Source organism: Amphiprion ocellaris, chromosome 11 (genome assembly GCF_022539595.1).
Source record: "Amphiprion ocellaris isolate individual 3 ecotype Okinawa chromosome 11, ASM2253959v1, whole genome shotgun sequence".
Taxonomy (NCBI): domain Eukaryota; kingdom Metazoa; phylum Chordata; class Actinopteri; family Pomacentridae; genus Amphiprion; species Amphiprion ocellaris.
In genome coordinates this window covers 12,364,828-12,383,123 of record NC_072776.1, presented here as the reverse complement: position 1 = coordinate 12,383,123, position 18,296 = coordinate 12,364,828, and the positions used below count along the sequence as shown (strand labels likewise).

Sequence of the window (18,296 nt, the reverse complement as noted above, 5' to 3'; positions counted from 1 at the left end):
AGATGTAACGCAACATTTTTGCTTTTTCTCACCGTTCTCTGCACGCATGTTCTTCACCACACTTTCAATGACTTTTTCAAACACTTGGATAACAGACTGGTCCAATGCTTGTTCTCCTTCAAGAGCTGACAATAGAGCTTTCAGCATCTGTTCGAATCTGTGACAAACACATTGTATTTAGTTTGGGGCAATCGCAGATGTAAATAGCAATCTTGTGGAATAAATTGCAAACATACTATGATCTCACTACAAGGCAAGCAATTTAATATGAAGATGTTATCTGACAGCAATGATAATTACTTGTTTGGTTGGTTTCCATTACCCTTGGTAATTGAACTTACTTGTCCCATGTGTCTTGGTCTGCCTTTCCAGTCATCACCTGCTGTATTACTGGAACCAGATGTGTAAAACCCTCCAGAGATGGAACAGTTGCCGGTGAGCCTGTGCCTCCCATTACAATCTGCCAAACCTTGCTCAAGAGTTTGATCATCTGACAAATAAAAAAAAAAAAGTTTAATTTTTCAAACACTTATTTCATGTGATCTGATGCAAAACCACAACATTTGTAAACACATAGCCAAAATAAAGCATGGTAACATAGCTTGCATTTAACTTTCTTTCATTTCAAATGCTTTAATTTCCACATATGAATTTACACTAATTGCAGTTTTAAAAAAGATAACAAAGATAATGCACTTTTGAGGTTCAAATACATGCATCTAATAGTACATAAGCTTTACCTGGCCAATTATTTGTGGCAAATTTTCTACTGTTGGATTCTCAAAACTTGCCCAGAGACTCATGTTGCCTGAAATCATAAGAAACCTTGATCACAAAGCAGACCACAACTTTAATATCCAACATACAAGCATAATCCTCCATTGAAACTGGAAGGAGAGCAGCTTCTCCTTACAACAACTTGAATACTGATATGCATATTGTGCCCTCCACCCCATCAGATCTTATCAGGATTCAACATGTTGTCCTCCTACAGTGATACTGAGAAGCTGACTTGCCTTGGCCAGACTCCAAGATGAGATGAGTGATGTTAATGAGGACAGAAACGTAGGCCCGGGCTGTGGAGTTTGGCGGGAGGAGGCTGCGGACTGTCTTCATCTCATTCAAAATTCTAACCAAACAAAGCAAATCAATATTTCACATCTGAACGTGTCTCATCAAAAGGTCATCATGTTTTATCAAGATTACAGAGGATGCAAATGCACGCACTTCATCCTTCCGTCCGGTTTAAATTATCCATGTAGATATAACAATACCAAGGACCATGTCACTTCTTTAACAAAGATAAAATACATCCCATCTAAAATGTCCATTTTATTTCCTATACATATGATAAATAAAACCTGTAGGAAACAATGTTTTTAGCCACTTTGGAGCAGCAGAAACAAACTGTGAATAACAATCATATACAATCTTCTGTTACAGCCGGAACAGTTACAGCTTACAGAAAGCAGAGCAAAGGCGGCAGGTAGGGTACTGTCTATTTTGTCTATTAGAATAAAGGTAGACCAACACTTGCCACAACAGTACGTGACAATCATACAGATAAAAACAATCAGAGCGAGCAAAGTTTGTAAAGTTGTGGGCTGAAAAAACAAGATTATGAGCTAAATATGTTAAAATGCTCTGTGGAGTTGAAGAAACTGCAGGTTAGGGAGATGTTCTCTTAACAGAATTTAAGTCATGTACCATTATAGCTACCGTAAGTTTAAATTTAATTCCTTTTTCGTTGCATTCTATTTCTCTCTTATGATGGCGTTAGCATAAGCTAATACCATGGGACTGCATTAAATGTATGTATGCATTTATTTTAAGATTACATTTACTCCAGAGCACAATTTCAGCAAGTTTATTATCTTATGCCCTGTTTAATATCATTACCTATGTCACACTGCACTAAAATTTAGAAAGTATCTAGTAAAGTAATTTAAAGTGACAGTGACATTTTTCTGTGATTATCAACATTATTGATAAGTGCTAATTACAAGCCCTTGTCAAACGCAAAATACTACTTGGCCAATGAAGTATTAGCAAAAATAGCAGCATCACTCACATTTGATTCCAGCTGTCTGGTCCACTGACTTCAGAGGTGCTCTCAAAATATGTGGTCACAACCGTGACTCCAGAAAGCAGGTATTCCGCGAACATTTCTGGCACTATTTGTTCGATGACTTTCTCCATTCGCTTCAGGATGAGGAGGGAGATGTTACGTGATGAAGCAAAACTCATGTTTTGATGGACAATGAGATTCAGAGAATCTTGCACAATTCCCAGGATATTCTGCTGTACAGGATGTGCTAGTGGAGCTGTGACATTGGTTAGGAGCTGCATAGCTTTTTTGACTGCTTCCAAGATGGCCGCTTGGAAGTCTTCACTCTGTAGGCCACCAGGTTGCTCTGCCACCATTAAGGCTTTGCTCAGGGACTTGGTGATATTGTCAGTTTTGGAGAGGTAGGTCACTTGATCTTCACTGAGATAATTAGCAATCGTCTGAAGCAAGTGCTGGATGTCTGTCAAAGGGGTAGACGGTGTCATGGAAGAGTTTCCCCATTGGAGCATACTATTAAGGACCAATGAGACATTGGGCTGTGTCATCCACTTCTGTATGTAGTCAAGGTAGACATTCATTTGGTGTCCAACGGCATTCAGAATGGTTGTGTTGAAAACCTGAAAACCTTGAAACTCATTCTGAGCCACTAGGTTAAACTTCATCAATTCCCAGTAGTGCTGAAGAATCTCAATTATTGTCTGGTCAATTTTAGTCAGTCCCGCACCATCTATTGGGTACTTGAGGGTTTCCATCAGAAAGTCAACCTTGTCACTGATAAACAAAGTGAAATTTAGCTGTGCCAGCTGTAATATCACTTGCATTTGTGCCATGTGGAAAAAGGGTTGAAGGAGCTCTGACACTGAACTGTTGTTGGTGATATTTTCTAGTCTTCTCAAGTACCATCCCGCAAGCCGTAGATACTCTTTTTGGGCATACAGAGGGTTAACCAACACGGTGGAGTTGAAATTCTCATATGGCTCCATGTCACAAATCAGTTTTATCAGACGCTCCACTACTCTGATTTCTGTCATGATCTCGGGAGTGGCCAGGTGGTTCAGCTGAAGGCTCATCTTGATATTGGCCAGTGTGCTATTCAAGGTCTGTGCAACAACTTCGTTAGGACTGGAGCTGAAGTTAACGTGGTTGATGTCACTTACAGTTTCATTGACAATTACCGGGATGAGAGACAGGGTAGCAGTGTGATTACGGAGTGCAGGTAGATGTGCCAGAAAACCGCTCATCCCATTTATCAACCCCTTAATACACTGGGATGTCACCATTGTGTCATTCTGAGGTTCAAAACAGTGGTGGACGTTGACAATCTCCATCATATTTACCATCAGGTCATTTATGTTGGAAGCTCCAGCTAGTACAGTAATGTCTTTCAGATCTTGAACCGTTAGATTTGACTGCTTCAGGGCATTCTGGACATCAGATACTGTGAGATCTGGTGTAGCCATGACTAATGTGATGAAATGAAGGGTCTGTTTAAATGTTTCCACATAGGCGGCGTCATTTGGTGGGAGGAGGAGTGGGAAGAACAAGGATGCAATTTCTTGACGTTCAAGTCCCCCCTGGACAGAATTGGTTAAAGCTATTTTGATGGTGACATTGCTATTTGCTGAGAGCACTGTGTCTAATATCTGATCCAGGAACTCAAAGATTTCTGAAATTCCAGCCAAACAGTTCTGGCCTGCTGCACATTTGGTCATGTGATACTGCAGTGCTTTGAAATCCTGGAGAAATTTAGTAGCATTCTGTTGGACTTGAGGTGGTAGGAATGCTACAAACTTCTGGATAATAAGGTCCTGGGCAGCATCTGGTCCAGCCTGAGTGAGGTTCTGGAGGCTCTCAGGAGTGAAGAGTCTGATAAAGTCCATGGAAAGCAGATGAAGGTCAGTGACTAGAGCTGAGCTGAGGTTTCCAGTTGGTAACAGGTGATGTTCAATTTTTCGCAGTCTATAGAGTGAAATCACAAATTCTTCAAACTGCTGTATGTACCCAAGAATGATGTCAGTCGGGTCACCGTTTGCAGCATCCATCAGGTTCTTAAGTATCTCCATGGCACTGAGGATGGCTTCTACAAGGCCAGCTGAGGTCTGGTAGGTAAAAGGCCGAATGGCTTCTCTGAGACGGGCAGCCTCATCAGGGTGGAAGTAGTCAGAATAGGTAAGCAGAGTTTGTCCCATGATGTGGGAAACAGGCACTGTCAGGTTCCCCTCTAAGGAGAGGAAGTGCATTACTAACCGTTCCAGTTCAGGCATTGTTGGATCTGTCTCATTAAAGGTAAATATGTGCTGGTTGAGCCTGCCAAGCTTTGAGGCTACTTCAAGCAATGTGGAGATATTAACAGGACCGTCATTTAAGATCAAACGCAGAAGTGGTGTCAGACGTGTGGACTGTAACAGGTTACTGATGAGTGGAACAACATCTTCAGTGCTGTTTTGGTTTGGAAGTTTGGAGATGTTCTGGATAAAGCCATCCAGTTGATTCATCAGGTTAACCAGATTGGCAGAGAGGGCATCTCCACCTTTGATTTCCTGTTTGAAAAATGATTCAGCCAGATGTTTATAGGTGCCACCATACACCTGCTGCAACAGAGTCACAGTTCCTTTGAGATGGCTGCAGAGAAAAGAGAAGACTGTCAGTTTTATAGACTTCTAAGAGCTATGTATATACTGTATAAAAGTTATCACAAAGAATGGGAACGGGATGAAAAAGCCTGCCTGGCTCTGTCCAAAGTTGACCAGCACCCTTGAAACTTAATAATTAGAACACTGTATCCATTTTGTTTAATGCGACCAAAAATGGTCCTTCACAGTGACCCTATGGAGAAACCCTTACCAAGACATTTGCAGAAACGACTCTTTAAAGAACACCAAAGGTGTTTCAAAGACCCATCAGAAAATGGGAACCATAAATGGCGCTCAATGAACATTAGTAAATTTAGTTTTTAAGTACCATTTCAAGTAGAAAAGTAAAATGCAAGAATCTGCCATATTTCTGGGTAATAATACATTGAATATTTTGGTTTCTGGACTGTTGGTCGAACAGAAGAACATACTACAAGATGCCAGTTAGGGGTCTGGGGAATTGTGACAAGGAGCAAGTGATCAACAAATAACTGAGAAAATAATCAGCAGATTAATTAACAATAGAAATAATCCTCATTCCAGCTGCAATTTTCTGTCACCAAATCAAATACCTCCAATAAAAATGAAGAAACCTTAAGTGCTTTAAAGAATCACATAAAGTAGGTGAAGAACCATCCACTCAATAAAGAGGTTCTTCAGTTGTGATGGCGCTTTGAAGAACCAGAGAGTCATCTGAGGAACCATTTAAGAACCATTCATTTTCGGGTAGTGGTAGGCAGTTTTTTTTCTTTTTCTTTTATTTTTTTTACCCTTTAAAAAGGAAAACAAGCAGTTCGTCTGTTTCCAGCCTTTATGTTAAGCTAAGCTGACCGTTGACACAAAATCAAATTAACTGATTATCCTTTTACATAACCGTTCACATCGTCAATGTACAAGTAATTCTTGAAAGTCAATAACAGACAAGGCAAATAATTCCTAAGCATACTGAGGGCATGAAACACTCCCACATTCGAAAAAGACAAGCAATCTTTGCTGTCACTTACTTCAGAAGGACATCTTCGCTTGTTGACATGAGAGCCTGAGTCACTGCTTTGACAAACTGTGGCCACTTCAAACCAGTATCACAAAGAATAGCCAAGGTGGACATGTCCACAGAACCTGAAGGACAAGGTAAAAACATTGCACAGTTATTACAAATCGGTTGTGGTTATTCAGCTGCTTTTTTGATTCATTACCTGTTTTAGGGTACTTCGGTGTACATAGGACCACATGAAAAAAACACTTCATTTTGTATCATTTTGTAAGAGAAGAAAAGAGAATTTGGACTCACAGTTTGCAGGCTGAGTTGTTACACCAGGCCTGTAGTTCAATATCCAGTAAACCATGTGGAAATAGTTCTTTACTTCAGGCCACATCTGAGTCTTCTCAATCTTTTCCCCCAAATCCACCATGACCGAGAAAACACTACAAGCACAGCAAAAGCACAACACTGTTGAAGCAGTGAAAAGATAACACACACCATAAAATCAGACATTGTGCACATTATCTAAAACACACCATGGTGTAAAATTGATCCTCCTATTCAGCTTTTTTTCCACTTATTTTCCTCCACTAAATTTATTGAAGTAAAATTTAAATGTAGCTTTATCACTAGAAAAATAGTTTTTAGTGGAATTTATTTAATTTGCAACACTTTGAATGATTTGACAGCACAGGGATCAATCATTGGCTGGATAAAAAGCAGACATGCAAAGCACTCTGCAATGAAACCCTGTAGTTACACTATCAACACTTAGTCAAAACCTTTGTTGAAGAGTTTGAACAACATCATGGGTATTGTTGTCAGGCATCCAGTTCGTCCAGTATGTTCCACCCAGCTCAGTGGCGAGTCTGTGCCAAAACACTCCAAACTGCAGGCTGGTATTTCTCAACTTGTGCCACTCGGAGAGAATCATGGGAAGTGTCACGTTGTAGTCTGCCTGGCCTGTGAGGAGGTTGTACACTTCTATTGCCTAGGGATTGTAATATAAAATAGGATGAGAGTTAAACCACAAGTTATGTTGACTGAATCACAGTTACATTACATTAATAACATTAACACTGTTAATGACTATATATATATATATATGTTGTCAATCACTTTCTTTCTTAGACTCTAATCCTTTCTCTGAATACCGAGTTTTGTTTTATCTGGAGCATCAGAATCTTCTTTTGGATGCTTCCTATGTTTGCCCACCACAGGTTCCACCTTACTCCTATTGGTTGGAGCCTTCTTGGTCTGAATGTAATGTAGTGTTCTTGTATATGTAAAAGTCTTGCACTCCAGCTTTAACAGTAAACAAGCTGCAAATGGATCAAGTTTTCTCGAACTGTTTCTTTGTAAAGAATATCTTGCTACTTGCTTTACCAATTAAATCAAGCTATGTACACTCCAAAATATTGAATATTATATGAAAGAAAAAATGTACAGCATATTCTTAAAATGTAGTAACTTTTACCTTTTGAACCAATGGCATCCAGTCCATCAGTACAGCTTCTTCCAAAGAGGAGTTGATTTTAGGGCAAAACATTGATCTGAACACCTCGATCTTTATACTCTTGGTGGAAAGGAGCCACTCGAAGGGATCCAGAACTTCTTTACATGTTAAAGCTTGTGGTCCCTGATCAAACAGATAGAAAAAAAACTTTGAATGTGTATGCTTAAATTTAGCTGCAACCTGTGACTTGGCCAGTGTCATTGCTAAGAATTGTGACTGCAACAATACTGGCAGTTATCGATGCATTACCAGTCAGATCATCAAACAGATTTCCAACAATACGAGTGATATTACAAAAGTAGGGTTAAGCTCGGAAAAATAACTCTATTGTTCTCTCAAGACATTCATTCAACCTTGTTTAAACTCAGACTACATTGAGGTGTGGAGGCCTCATTGACAATGGAGCCAAGTAAGAAAATTAAAGACGTAGGCATACAAATAAGACACTTAGATACCAATAAAGATATTTACAAAAATGTTAGTAAAATGTTAAGTTTTAAAACCAAAGAAATCAACAAAGACAAGAACAGTTTGAAGTAAAAGAAGATAAATTTGAAAAACCTGAATTCCCCTGAGCATAAAAATAAGCCAGAATTGTTTTGCAGGTTATTCCAGATTGCAGTGGATAAAACTGCACAGTAAAAATACAAGTTCATGGGGATTATAAGGTATCACCAGTAATAAATCTCATAGCAGAATGACAAATGGTATCCAAGGGCTTAAGGTTTACAGCTGATGAATAGATGTTCAAAATGTCATGGTAATACAGTACTGATAAACATAGTCTGCCATTACTGTCAGTTGAAATACTCCCAGCATACCTTCATAATCACCTCCATCACGCTGTCCAGGACACGTGTGATCCAAGCGCTCGCCTCAGATGTGTTTGACAGCAGCGTACGAAAAGTCATCTTCAGTTGATCGGCATCTGTTAGGACATTGCTCATCATTTCTGCAAAAGGATGCAAAGATATAACAAGAAAAAAATTAAGAAGGGTCATTTGACTGCATGTTCAATGAGAAAATAACCTGGAAAATAAAAGTATATGTTATTAAAGAGGTACTGCACAGTTAAATGTGTCTTTTTGAGCTGTTAATGTCAATGCTGGTGGTAATGTTTAGATTTCTTATGAAATGTATAAAAAATAGACTTCAATGGGTTGAACATTGCTCAACATTCCATTTTTTAGATCATGTTTTTAATCATTCTAAACCTTGCACGGTCAAGTCAACCATTTAGGGTTGATTCACAAGAGCGTATGCTATTTTTAACCCACTACTTAGTATTTTTTAATTTTGGCACAGTGGTTGACAGTTGTGTTTCTGACAGCTACACAACCACTACCAGACCACATTTTTCCCCTCCAGACCTCCACTTCACCCTCCCTCTTACTAACATTACAGTTTCTACAGTTTCTCCCCCTCAGTCCTTCCCTCACCTACTTTAAAGCATTTTTCATAATTCTACAGAGGGTGGATTCAGGCTCAGAGCTTCAGGTGACGTTACTCCCTGAAAGAAATGGACCTTTCTTTGTTAAGTCAAAAACATTACTCATACGTCTCTACAATACAACCTGAGTTTTTATTTTTACTTTTGTGTGTGTGCATAGCTTTCCAGTATGACAATTCCTCTAGTCCTACTTTGACTTAGCATTTTCTTTCTTTCAGCGGACCCCTGAGAAAGGGTGTCAACTTGTGCCATTAACCATTGCTGTGCAGGTTTCTGACTTTCTTATCAAACAAAATCTCAATCAATTTCACCTTGACAGAAATTTATATTTCTGAGTTTCTGAACAAAATGTTTTGTAGTCTTACCTTCCACAATGTCTAAGCCCACGGTAGCTGACTCCATGGACTGTAAGCCGCCTCTAAGGATTCTCTGGACAACCATATCCACCTCAGGCACAATTGCTATCAAGTCCATCACCACCTGACCAACGCCCAAAAACCTACAAAAGCAGAAGGCCAGACTAAAGATAAGCTGTTGACATCACAGTAGCCACAAAACTAGGGGAAGAAGTTACTGATTTGTGTACAGTTCTCTAATATTCAGGCTGATACATGCAAGAGGAAATTAAAAATTCTAAATTGGCTGACTGCAGAGCAGAAGCTGAAAAAGATAAGCAGGCAGGAGAAGACATAACAGGATTTCAAATTATAAGGTATCAAATCCAATAAACAATTACAGAAGCAGCTATACAACAAATGATTGAATCAGTATAAAAATGACTTTAAACATCCCGAAAGACTATCTGTAAAATAGATTTTCTCAAACAGTATCCCAGAAATTTTAACACTGCTGTTTTTTGTTGTTTTTTTTAAACTTTGATTAATACTAAATAAGATATAATCCGGCACCCAAATAGAAATTTTACATTCTCTAAAACTTGCTGTGACATTCGGAAAGTCCATTTATTTTCTGCAAGCCAATTTGCTCTTTTAGCTTTTCCAACATTAATAAGTTTGAATATCCTTGATGGATTTGCGAAGGGAAGAAATACAGCAGTACTTACAGCTCCTCCTCGATGTTTTGTGGTTGTTTAGCTGTGCTGCGCCGGTTCCTCGTGATGTTGGAGCCTCCATGTCCACCAGAAGGTGAACCTCCTCCCATCACACTGTGCAACAGCCCTTTGGCAAAGGACACATCATGAGGAGCGACAAGCTTGCTCCATGCCAGGAGAACCTGGGAATAACATGATTAAAATGAAAAGGGATAAGAAAGTTCTAAAGGATTTAAACTATTTTCTGTCCGTCTCTCTACTTCACACTCTTTTCTTGAACCACTGAGATAAAATTAACGCTGCACTCAGACAACGTTGGAAGAATAGAAAAGAGCTGGAAAAAAAACACCCTTAACTCCAGTTTGGGAGTGTTCATGCATTATTCCAACATGATTAGAACTAGTATTGACCTTGTAGTTGCCCCAGATAAGCAGCCTGAATTAACTTCTTTGTTGTGATGCAGATTTAAAACAGTTTGTTACAAAGTGAGACCAGATGCAAACACTGTCTCTCATAAAATTAGCTGAATTGGATGTTAAATTACAGTTACATTGGTATTTGATTGTATTTTGATGCAACTATGGTGCATTTGTAGCAATTCTGCCAGTATGTCTGTAGTTCTGTTCAGCAATTGGGAGACACTGCCAGGGTCAAAAATGTACAATGCATCTGATTACATTTGCAAGCCAAAGGCTACTGTGGAATGTTTTTTGCCCATTTTGCAACACATAATTATGGGCTAAAGAATATGATATGAACTCAGCATTAAACCAGCAAGCAAGCAAGAAATGAGCCACTGAATTGATACTTGGAAAAAGCATTTTTGTGGAAATCTTCTTAGTTGTTGATCAGTTGTATATAATTTAAATACGTTACACATTGCAAAATTGTGAGTCTTCATTTAACTACTCTACTGATATTTGTTTTAATATTCTTTGAACAGTAGATTGCACCAGATGTGTTTTGGTTTCTATTTTTAAACAGCAAAAAAGCAATTTCTATCACAAGTCTTTTGGTATTGTGTATGAAAAGTGGACTTTACTTGTTATTTAGCAATATTGCATGTTTTGATTTAAGAAATGTTAAGTGCTATGAATATTAAATACTAACACTTCAGCATGCAAACCTTAGCAAGTTTTTTATAGCTTACATAACTTAATCATTTGGGGATTTTCAAGTATACAAGCTGAGACCAAGGGTTAATTACTAGCACTACAGCACATGTCATTAGTATATGTGCACCGTGCCAATGAATCTACAGATGACATGTCAGACTACGATGACATGATTATGACATAATGAACATCATTTCTATATGGGAGTCTCAGACGACTAATTGATGTCCAGTTGACTGTTTGAGTGAGTGCACAAGGTGATGACGGTGTTAGTTAACAGCTTCTGATGGGGAATAGTCTCGTCAAAACATGCATACCCCCATGGCAGAGCTAATTGGACATCCTTGAGGTATCTGTTTCCCAGGTGCAGCCTGGTAGTTGCAGTTGCTTGTTGCCATGGCCAACAGCTTTCCTGCAGCTATGGACTAATTATTTGGTATACTTCGAATCTAATTACTTGTGAAGGTGGCACTTGAAACAGCAAATTAGGAGCAAAGGCAGGAAAAACACAGACGAGCAGCATGAGACAGTGAAAAAGAAAGCCGAGACAAGACTTGAGGAAAAATGCACCCACACGCACATCAAGTAGCAGACTCATTTCTGACGTCTGTGATTCTCTCTGCTGATGTTGATAAGATTCAAGATTCTATCTTACCTGCTTTGCAGCCTCGTCGGGGCTGATCCAACTCAAAAGCATGTCCACAGTGCCTGAACTGCACCCTGCTGCCAGCCACATTGAGTTACTGGTGTTGTCGCACAAGTACGAACGCACCATGTCTTTGTCCATCGTCAGGCCAATAGCCTAAGACAGTTATAGTATTTATAATGGAACAGTGGTCAAACTTAAGTGTTGACTCATTTAGACATGCTGATAGGAGAACAGAAGTAACTGAGTGTATGTGGAACAATCAGTTAGGCAAATATACCTTTAATATTTGTTGTTGCAAAAAGACCACTTTCAAATGTGCAGTAAATATGAAGCTTTAACTAGGAGATGGTTAGCTTAGCTTGACACCGAGACTGGAAAAAATAGGGAACATATAGTCTTATTTATTTACAAGGGTTTATGTAACAGGACCAGAAACATCACAGGAATCTCTGCTGGCTGACTGACAAGAAATATTGACAAGTTCTGCAAAAAAAAAAAATTTTTTATTCCCAATTCTTTGTTCTAATTAGACAGACAAGATAGAAAAAACGTTAATGATGTCCAGTAAAGAGGGTTTTGTTCCCTTCAAACAGACCTGTTTCCCTCTACAGGAAGGTTCATGTGAGAGTGGAATCATTCTGGTCACTCTCAGCGAGAAAGTGAATGTATGTATAATATTTTAGAATGTTATGAAAGCAATTTCTTGACAAATTCATATTATATTTTCCTGCTTTGAGTCTGGTTTCCTCACTCAGTCTGGCAGTGAAATGTGGCACATGAGACTTCCATATTGGAAAGCAGAGTGATAAGACCAGTTTGGCAACCCTGAAGGCGAAACTGGTGGTGATTGTTTTATATTACACATGTAAACCAACAAGACTGCAGCGGGAGTGTAAAATGACACTGTTTTGCAACCACTTTTGTCCACATAGCAAAGAAATGTGCTGTGTGGCATGTCTATGTCTTCGGCACACTGCATGACAGGAATTTACAGTCAGACGTACCTTGTCCAGTGGTATCTGCACCTCTTGAAGAACACGTTTCACGATTTCACTGAGTGAATCATTCTTCAAAGTGACAACCTCTCCCAGGGAAATGTAAACACCTGAGCAGGAATAAATCACATGGCAAGAAGTCAGTGCTCAACTTGATTTGCGACATTTTCTTCTGCTATGTTGATTTTGAAGAGGAGTGTAATGCGTTGTGATTTTCCCCAATTTGCAAAACCTAATGTTTTATTGTGTTTGTGCATTTAAGAAATCAATAAATGTATGTCAATTTCAAAAACAAAACAAACAAAACTCTGAATCGGTGCGTGCAGTGAAATCGATGGCACCTAGTTACCTTTTCCAGGCCAGTTTTGAACATAGTGAATCAGGTTAATGCCTCCAGCAAGCAGTGGTTGCACCATGGAGAGTGTGGCACCAGTTTCAGGGAAATTGCTTTGGATGACATGCATGGCACTAAAGAGACCAGGATGAAAACATTTAATGTGCAAAACAGGACAGAACTCGTAGCAAACACCCCACAGAGCTAGTGATTAAACACTCACTTTGCCCTGCTGGTGGTCTAAACCCTTAAATCCCTGGAGTCACTAAGGGTTGGGTTTATTTTACTGCTGCATACAGCTTCCCTTCATTCACTTTGCTTTGTCCAATCACTGAAAATACATTACCCTTGCAGTTCTGTGAGCAGGGCTTCTGTGCTGCTCAGCTTTTCGTCAACAGAACCTGGAGAGAAGAGCTCGGGAATAGCTAGGAGGTTCTCCCACATCGAGGTCTCATTCTGCATCTGGTCGACCAACAGCATTACTTTCCCAGCCAGCTTCATCATCTCATCTGTGTCTCTCGTCATCAGCTCCGTCAGTTTCTGATAACCACAGACAACATTTCTGTCACCAAAAGCTCTCTCGATAGCAACACTGTAAATTTGCCTCACATTAAACAGAGTTAATGACAACCCACTGTGCTAATAACAGCAAGCTGACAGATGCAGGCTTGAAGCCACATACTGTAGAGAAGCAAAAAGAAGAGCAAAAACATACCTGGTCCGACAGGGTGAGTAAGACTTCCATTACAGTGTTGTTGCTCTTGCAAAAAGTGACCATAGCAGAGGTGAAGGCACTGGGTGAGGTTGGATGTGTCATGTGCAGAGTCATAGCACAGATGGCCCGCTTCAACAGGTTCTCTGAATCCAGCATTTCTCCCAAGGACTCCTGCAAGGAACACGATTTATGGAAATTCAAGGTTTTATATTGAGGCATATATTAAGCAAAGGCATGAATCCAAAAGATTAGTTTACATTTATTATTAGAATTTCTGAACACAAATAGAGATTGCATCTTCAAATCATACTGCTTCCAATATTTCCTCTATCAACTATTAAACCCAAAGCTTCATCTCAAACTCTTGCTGAAAAAAAATCTTCAGATTTAGTCAGATAACAGCCTTGGGTTTGATAGATAAAAGACACTTGAGAGAATTTTGAAATACAGGAAGTCTCCATATTTATATCACAAGGCAATGTTAAAAAAAAAAAAAAAAACTCAGCAAAAATTTACATTAATTCTCCTTATTCTTTCCAATTTGATGCAACAAAAAGGAAGCACAACAAGATTTACCATAGAAAAGGATGATTCATGCTGCACTTGTCCATATTCTGCAGCACAATCATGTGATACACCTTTTTAATTTTGCTTTAGGTCCTGAGATTAACTGATTACATCGATCAAGTGTAGTTGTGGTGAAAAAAACAAATGCATTTGTGTATTTTTTTTAGTGGTGGGATGTGATAAAAAAAATTTTATCTAATTAATTACAGGCTTTGTAATTAATCACAATAATTGCAGTTTTGTCAAATAGCAATATTTGACACAATAAGTGAAGTTTTTCAATACAAATAAAATTGTGGTTGACAGTTGAATCAATGAATAGACATATACGTGTTTATAATTTAAAATTTATTTAAAAAAAGGAAAATGGGGCATATAGAAAAAAATTATTTTGATGACTTAAAGCCTGAATTTAGTTGTTTTTTTCACTGTATGGCACATAAAATCATCATAAGTAGTTCAAGGAGCTTCAGAAAGTTGAAAATCCAGAGATTCATTCTGTTTTCATCTTTTCTGGGTCTGATAAATGGTGTCATTTTGATGGTTCTTTTTATAGGAATATCAGTTTTTATTCATGTAATTTTTTATAAACAAAAATTTTATAATTAAGTTATTAAAAGAGATATTTTGTTGTTTAGGTTATTCCTCCTCCAAGGAGGCAGAGCCTCCACGGAGTAAAAACTTAAACCACAAAAATGTTTCATTTCTATTTATCTACATTTTTCATGTCTGCTACATTCACAGATTACTGCAAATCTAAGTGCAATTATAGCGATTTTATTCAACATTTTAAGACTTTCTGTAAACTCAAGCACTGTCTAGAAAAGTGGTCTATTATGGGATGGCTACACCGTTAGCCGTTAGCATGACTCGTAGCTAACGTTAGCTCTGGTGCTAACAGCAACATGTTTTACATTGAGGTGATACCGTCGGCTTGAAGAGACGCAGTGATCAGAAAACTCTTTGTTGTACAATTTGCACACAACCAGGCTTTTATCCAAGCTGCCTTCGGGAAGATTTTTAAAAGGAAACTTTCTGCCCAACAAGCTGAATCTCGTCTTCCTTCACTGTTCACCAGTGCCTGACTTCACTCAGTGCTTCCTGTGCTTTTCTTCATGGCTACAAACAGACTTCAGGTTCATTACCGCCACCTACTGGGCTGGAGTGTTCATCAGAGTTGCCGGTGTGCCAGAAATGAGGGAACTGAGGAGGGTGCAATTAATTGCGTTATTATTTTTAACGCGTTATGTTCGCCGTAATTAATTGGTCTAAATTAACGCGCTAAAGTCCCTGCCCTAATTTTTTAATTTTGCTTTGCTGTAGGCTTGAGGTTTAAATATGATTTAGATGCAGGTCACCCACATCGGTACTTTGCTACACTTGGACATGAACAAGGAGTTTAAAGCAAAAATCTATTATCAGTTCCTTCTTTTATCCCTTCTTGCATTGCCATTTAATAATTAGTTGACTATTGGCATGGAATTAAAATTAATTTAAGCTGCCCTACTTGTTTGGAGCATTTTTGTTCCATCTATTATACCTTAACAATACCCACCTTGTCTTGCCAGCCAGTGGCATTCATGACACTCATGAAAGAGACATTTTTAGGGCTTCCTTGGTAAGATGAACCTTAAACACAAGAAAACATGATTGAACATTGCATACTTTTGGAGTGACGTGATAATATGGTCACCTTATCATTTAAACACGAGGACAAAGACTTAATATAATTAATCAAATTGTCAAAAAAATCTTTTTAGTGTGGTTTAAAACAGTATTTCCGTGTGTTTTGGAATTATGTCTTTGCTCTCTTGCAAACAGCTAGATGAACAGATTGTTGGCCCTACCAGGAAATTATTTGCTAACCTGAGCCTACAGATTGTTTCCAAAACAAACAATAAAACTCCTCCAACTAGTACCTTGAATTAAGTCACTCACACAACTCCTTTTTTAAAATCTGTAACAAAAGTGGACTCCTTTGTTTTCAGAATAAATCGAGTTAGCTGTTTCCACCCTCTAAGGCATGTAACTCCAGCCTCATATTGAACAGGCACGTATTGATCTTTTCATCTACCTCTCAGCAAGACAATAAACAAAGGTAATCCCCAGAATGCCAATTCTTCTTTAAAGAAGTTCAGTGGGATGCTTCATTGTGTTTAATCATTTGGAAATCCAAAAATCTACACAAATTTACAAATGAAGAAAAATCTATTGTTCACTAGTGTATTCTTAGTAACATGTGACATGTCTACCATATTAAATAGGCCTCAGTTATGAAAGAGTGTCAAATTGTTGTTTGTAACACAGTGTAAAAAGGTAGGTGAGAACCTTTATGTGAAACATATGGAAATGTTAGCATGGTGTATAGAACAGGAAGGGATCTGTGAAGGGGGATAACATACCCAGCATGCTTTTCCAGACCTCCATCAGGGCTGCAGGATTTTTGCGGGAGTCACTGGAGAAAGAAAAGTTGAACAAATTTCCCCCTTGAGCCAGGTTTACCAGCGGAGAAGTGTTTTGCAACATGGCCGACCTGTTACAGAAGGATCAGATGAGATAATACAGATTTTCAACCAAATGTACGTACCAAAAACGTTTTCAGCCATATTTCTAATTCATATTCAGCTGTACGGAAACAGACCCGTAGCCAGTCAAAGACTAGTAGCTGAAATCAAATATATAAATACACGTTGTTGTGTGCTAACAAGACATTCATCATTGCAGTTTGGTAAAGTGACAAGATATTCAACATTTACTACAGTGATCATATTTAGACTGAAATACACAGAAAACTCTGGGAACATGATGCAAAATGGAAAAAATGTTCTGAATGTAAAATCTGCTGATGTAACACTCTAGTTATCTAAAACAAAAAAAAAAGGCTTGTTGAAAAGCAACTGAAGGGTGAAAGATTGACAAATAGGTTTTTCTACCAGCCACTATTATTCCTGTGTGTGGAATTTAAATTCTACAAACAGAACAGCACCTTAAAAAATGGTGTCATTTCCACTACCTGATGCGGTTTCTTTTGTTTTTACCACTGAAAAAAAGCATACAGGTGCCTGACAGATTAGTTTCTAAGAAAGTACATCAGTCAACTTCTGCTTTACAATGAAATGCAGCAGGCTGATGCACTTCCCTTCCTACACAGAGGGAAGCCTGTTGTTGTTATATTTCCATGATAACACTGGCTCATCATCTCCTGTGCTGCTGCCGTGCTGAGGTGTGCCCCTCCTTTGTGACTTTAGCATCATCTGCACCTCTTTTTTTTCTTTCAGTCACATGACACAGGCCAGTAGAGACATATAGTAAACATATGGGAGTTGCATGAAGCAGTGCAGATGCAGGGTTGTTGACTGAAATTATAACTTGGAGGTCAGATAATAAATAATATACAGTCTGTGCTGGTGAATGGCTCTACCTTTTATTGGTAGATGACTTTGTTGTTGTAATTGGGTCAGGCAGGTAAGAGTTGTTGTGACAGTTGCTGTCTGTGTTGCACATGAGGGTCTGCAGGAAAGGGAAGAAACCCGTGCTGGGGAGGTTCCGAGGTCCCACATAACCTAAAGGAGACATTCAGAATTCTTTCAAAATACTTCATTATGTAAATTCAGCAAACACTAAGTAGCTAACTATCATAAAGTTCAGGACAAATATTCTACGTGAGCCGTTCAGCAACAGCTATAGAAAAAGAGGAGAATCTGTCAAGTTGTCTGTAGCGCTGTAAGTTCATTTTTAACCACAGGATCAGAGGGCTGTTATCATATCTACTAGGCTGTATCAGTGTCTGTGTGCAACCTATACATCTATTGTCAGACAACAATCTCAGCTAATGCCTACATTCAGCACAAAACAAAAGCAGAGCTTGAAGATCAAGTTGCAGTCAAGCAATTTCAACTTGACTGCCTGCACAGAACACAGAACATTGCTGTGTATTCATGCAGCAAACAGCAATTGTCTAATGACAGCCATGACATTCACGGAACTCATTATGAAAATAATAGCATAGAAGCCACCTTTGAAGACTTGGATTACATTTGACATCAAAGTCATTTATACAACCAGTTATATGAAATAAATGTATAGTTTACATACCTGGAGGGAAAGCAGTGAAGTAACAAAACAGTGACTCATGAGCATTAAAGGAGAAGAATGAAAAGGCATGTATTTGAAGTGGCACTGGAACCAATGGCAGGTTTGAAACTAGTCAGTAAGACTGAC

The 18,296-nt window shown here is 38.6% G+C and overlaps 1 protein-coding gene across 2 annotated transcripts in view; it reads right to left on the bottom strand.

The window, feature by feature from the left end:
* Positions 1-18,296, bottom strand: part of abca12 (ATP-binding cassette, sub-family A (ABC1), member 12) — a 67,228-nt gene that overhangs the window by 46,307 nt on the left and 2,625 nt on the right. For both annotated transcript variants that reach the window (XM_035951214.2, XM_023276758.3), the window contains 20 exons: positions 17,497-17,638; positions 16,478-16,608; positions 15,631-15,704; positions 13,509-13,679; positions 13,140-13,333; positions 12,809-12,927; positions 12,469-12,569; positions 11,471-11,617; positions 9,713-9,882; positions 9,015-9,148; positions 8,021-8,151; positions 7,161-7,322; positions 6,466-6,674; positions 5,993-6,126; positions 5,706-5,820; positions 2,072-4,690; positions 1,017-1,129; positions 741-808; positions 342-490; positions 33-157 (listed from right to left, as the gene is read on the bottom strand). In XM_035951214.2, the coding sequence (XP_035807107.2) occupies positions 33-157; positions 342-490; positions 741-808; positions 1,017-1,129; positions 2,072-4,690; positions 5,706-5,820; positions 5,993-6,126; positions 6,466-6,674; positions 7,161-7,322; positions 8,021-8,151; positions 9,015-9,148; positions 9,713-9,882; positions 11,471-11,617; positions 12,469-12,569; positions 12,809-12,927; positions 13,140-13,333; positions 13,509-13,679; positions 15,631-15,704; positions 16,478-16,608; positions 17,497-17,638 (5,208 nt within the window). The remainder of the gene's footprint in view (positions 1-32; positions 158-341; positions 491-740; positions 809-1,016; positions 1,130-2,071; positions 4,691-5,705; positions 5,821-5,992; positions 6,127-6,465; positions 6,675-7,160; positions 7,323-8,020; positions 8,152-9,014; positions 9,149-9,712; positions 9,883-11,470; positions 11,618-12,468; positions 12,570-12,808; positions 12,928-13,139; positions 13,334-13,508; positions 13,680-15,630; positions 15,705-16,477; positions 16,609-17,496; positions 17,639-18,296) is intronic.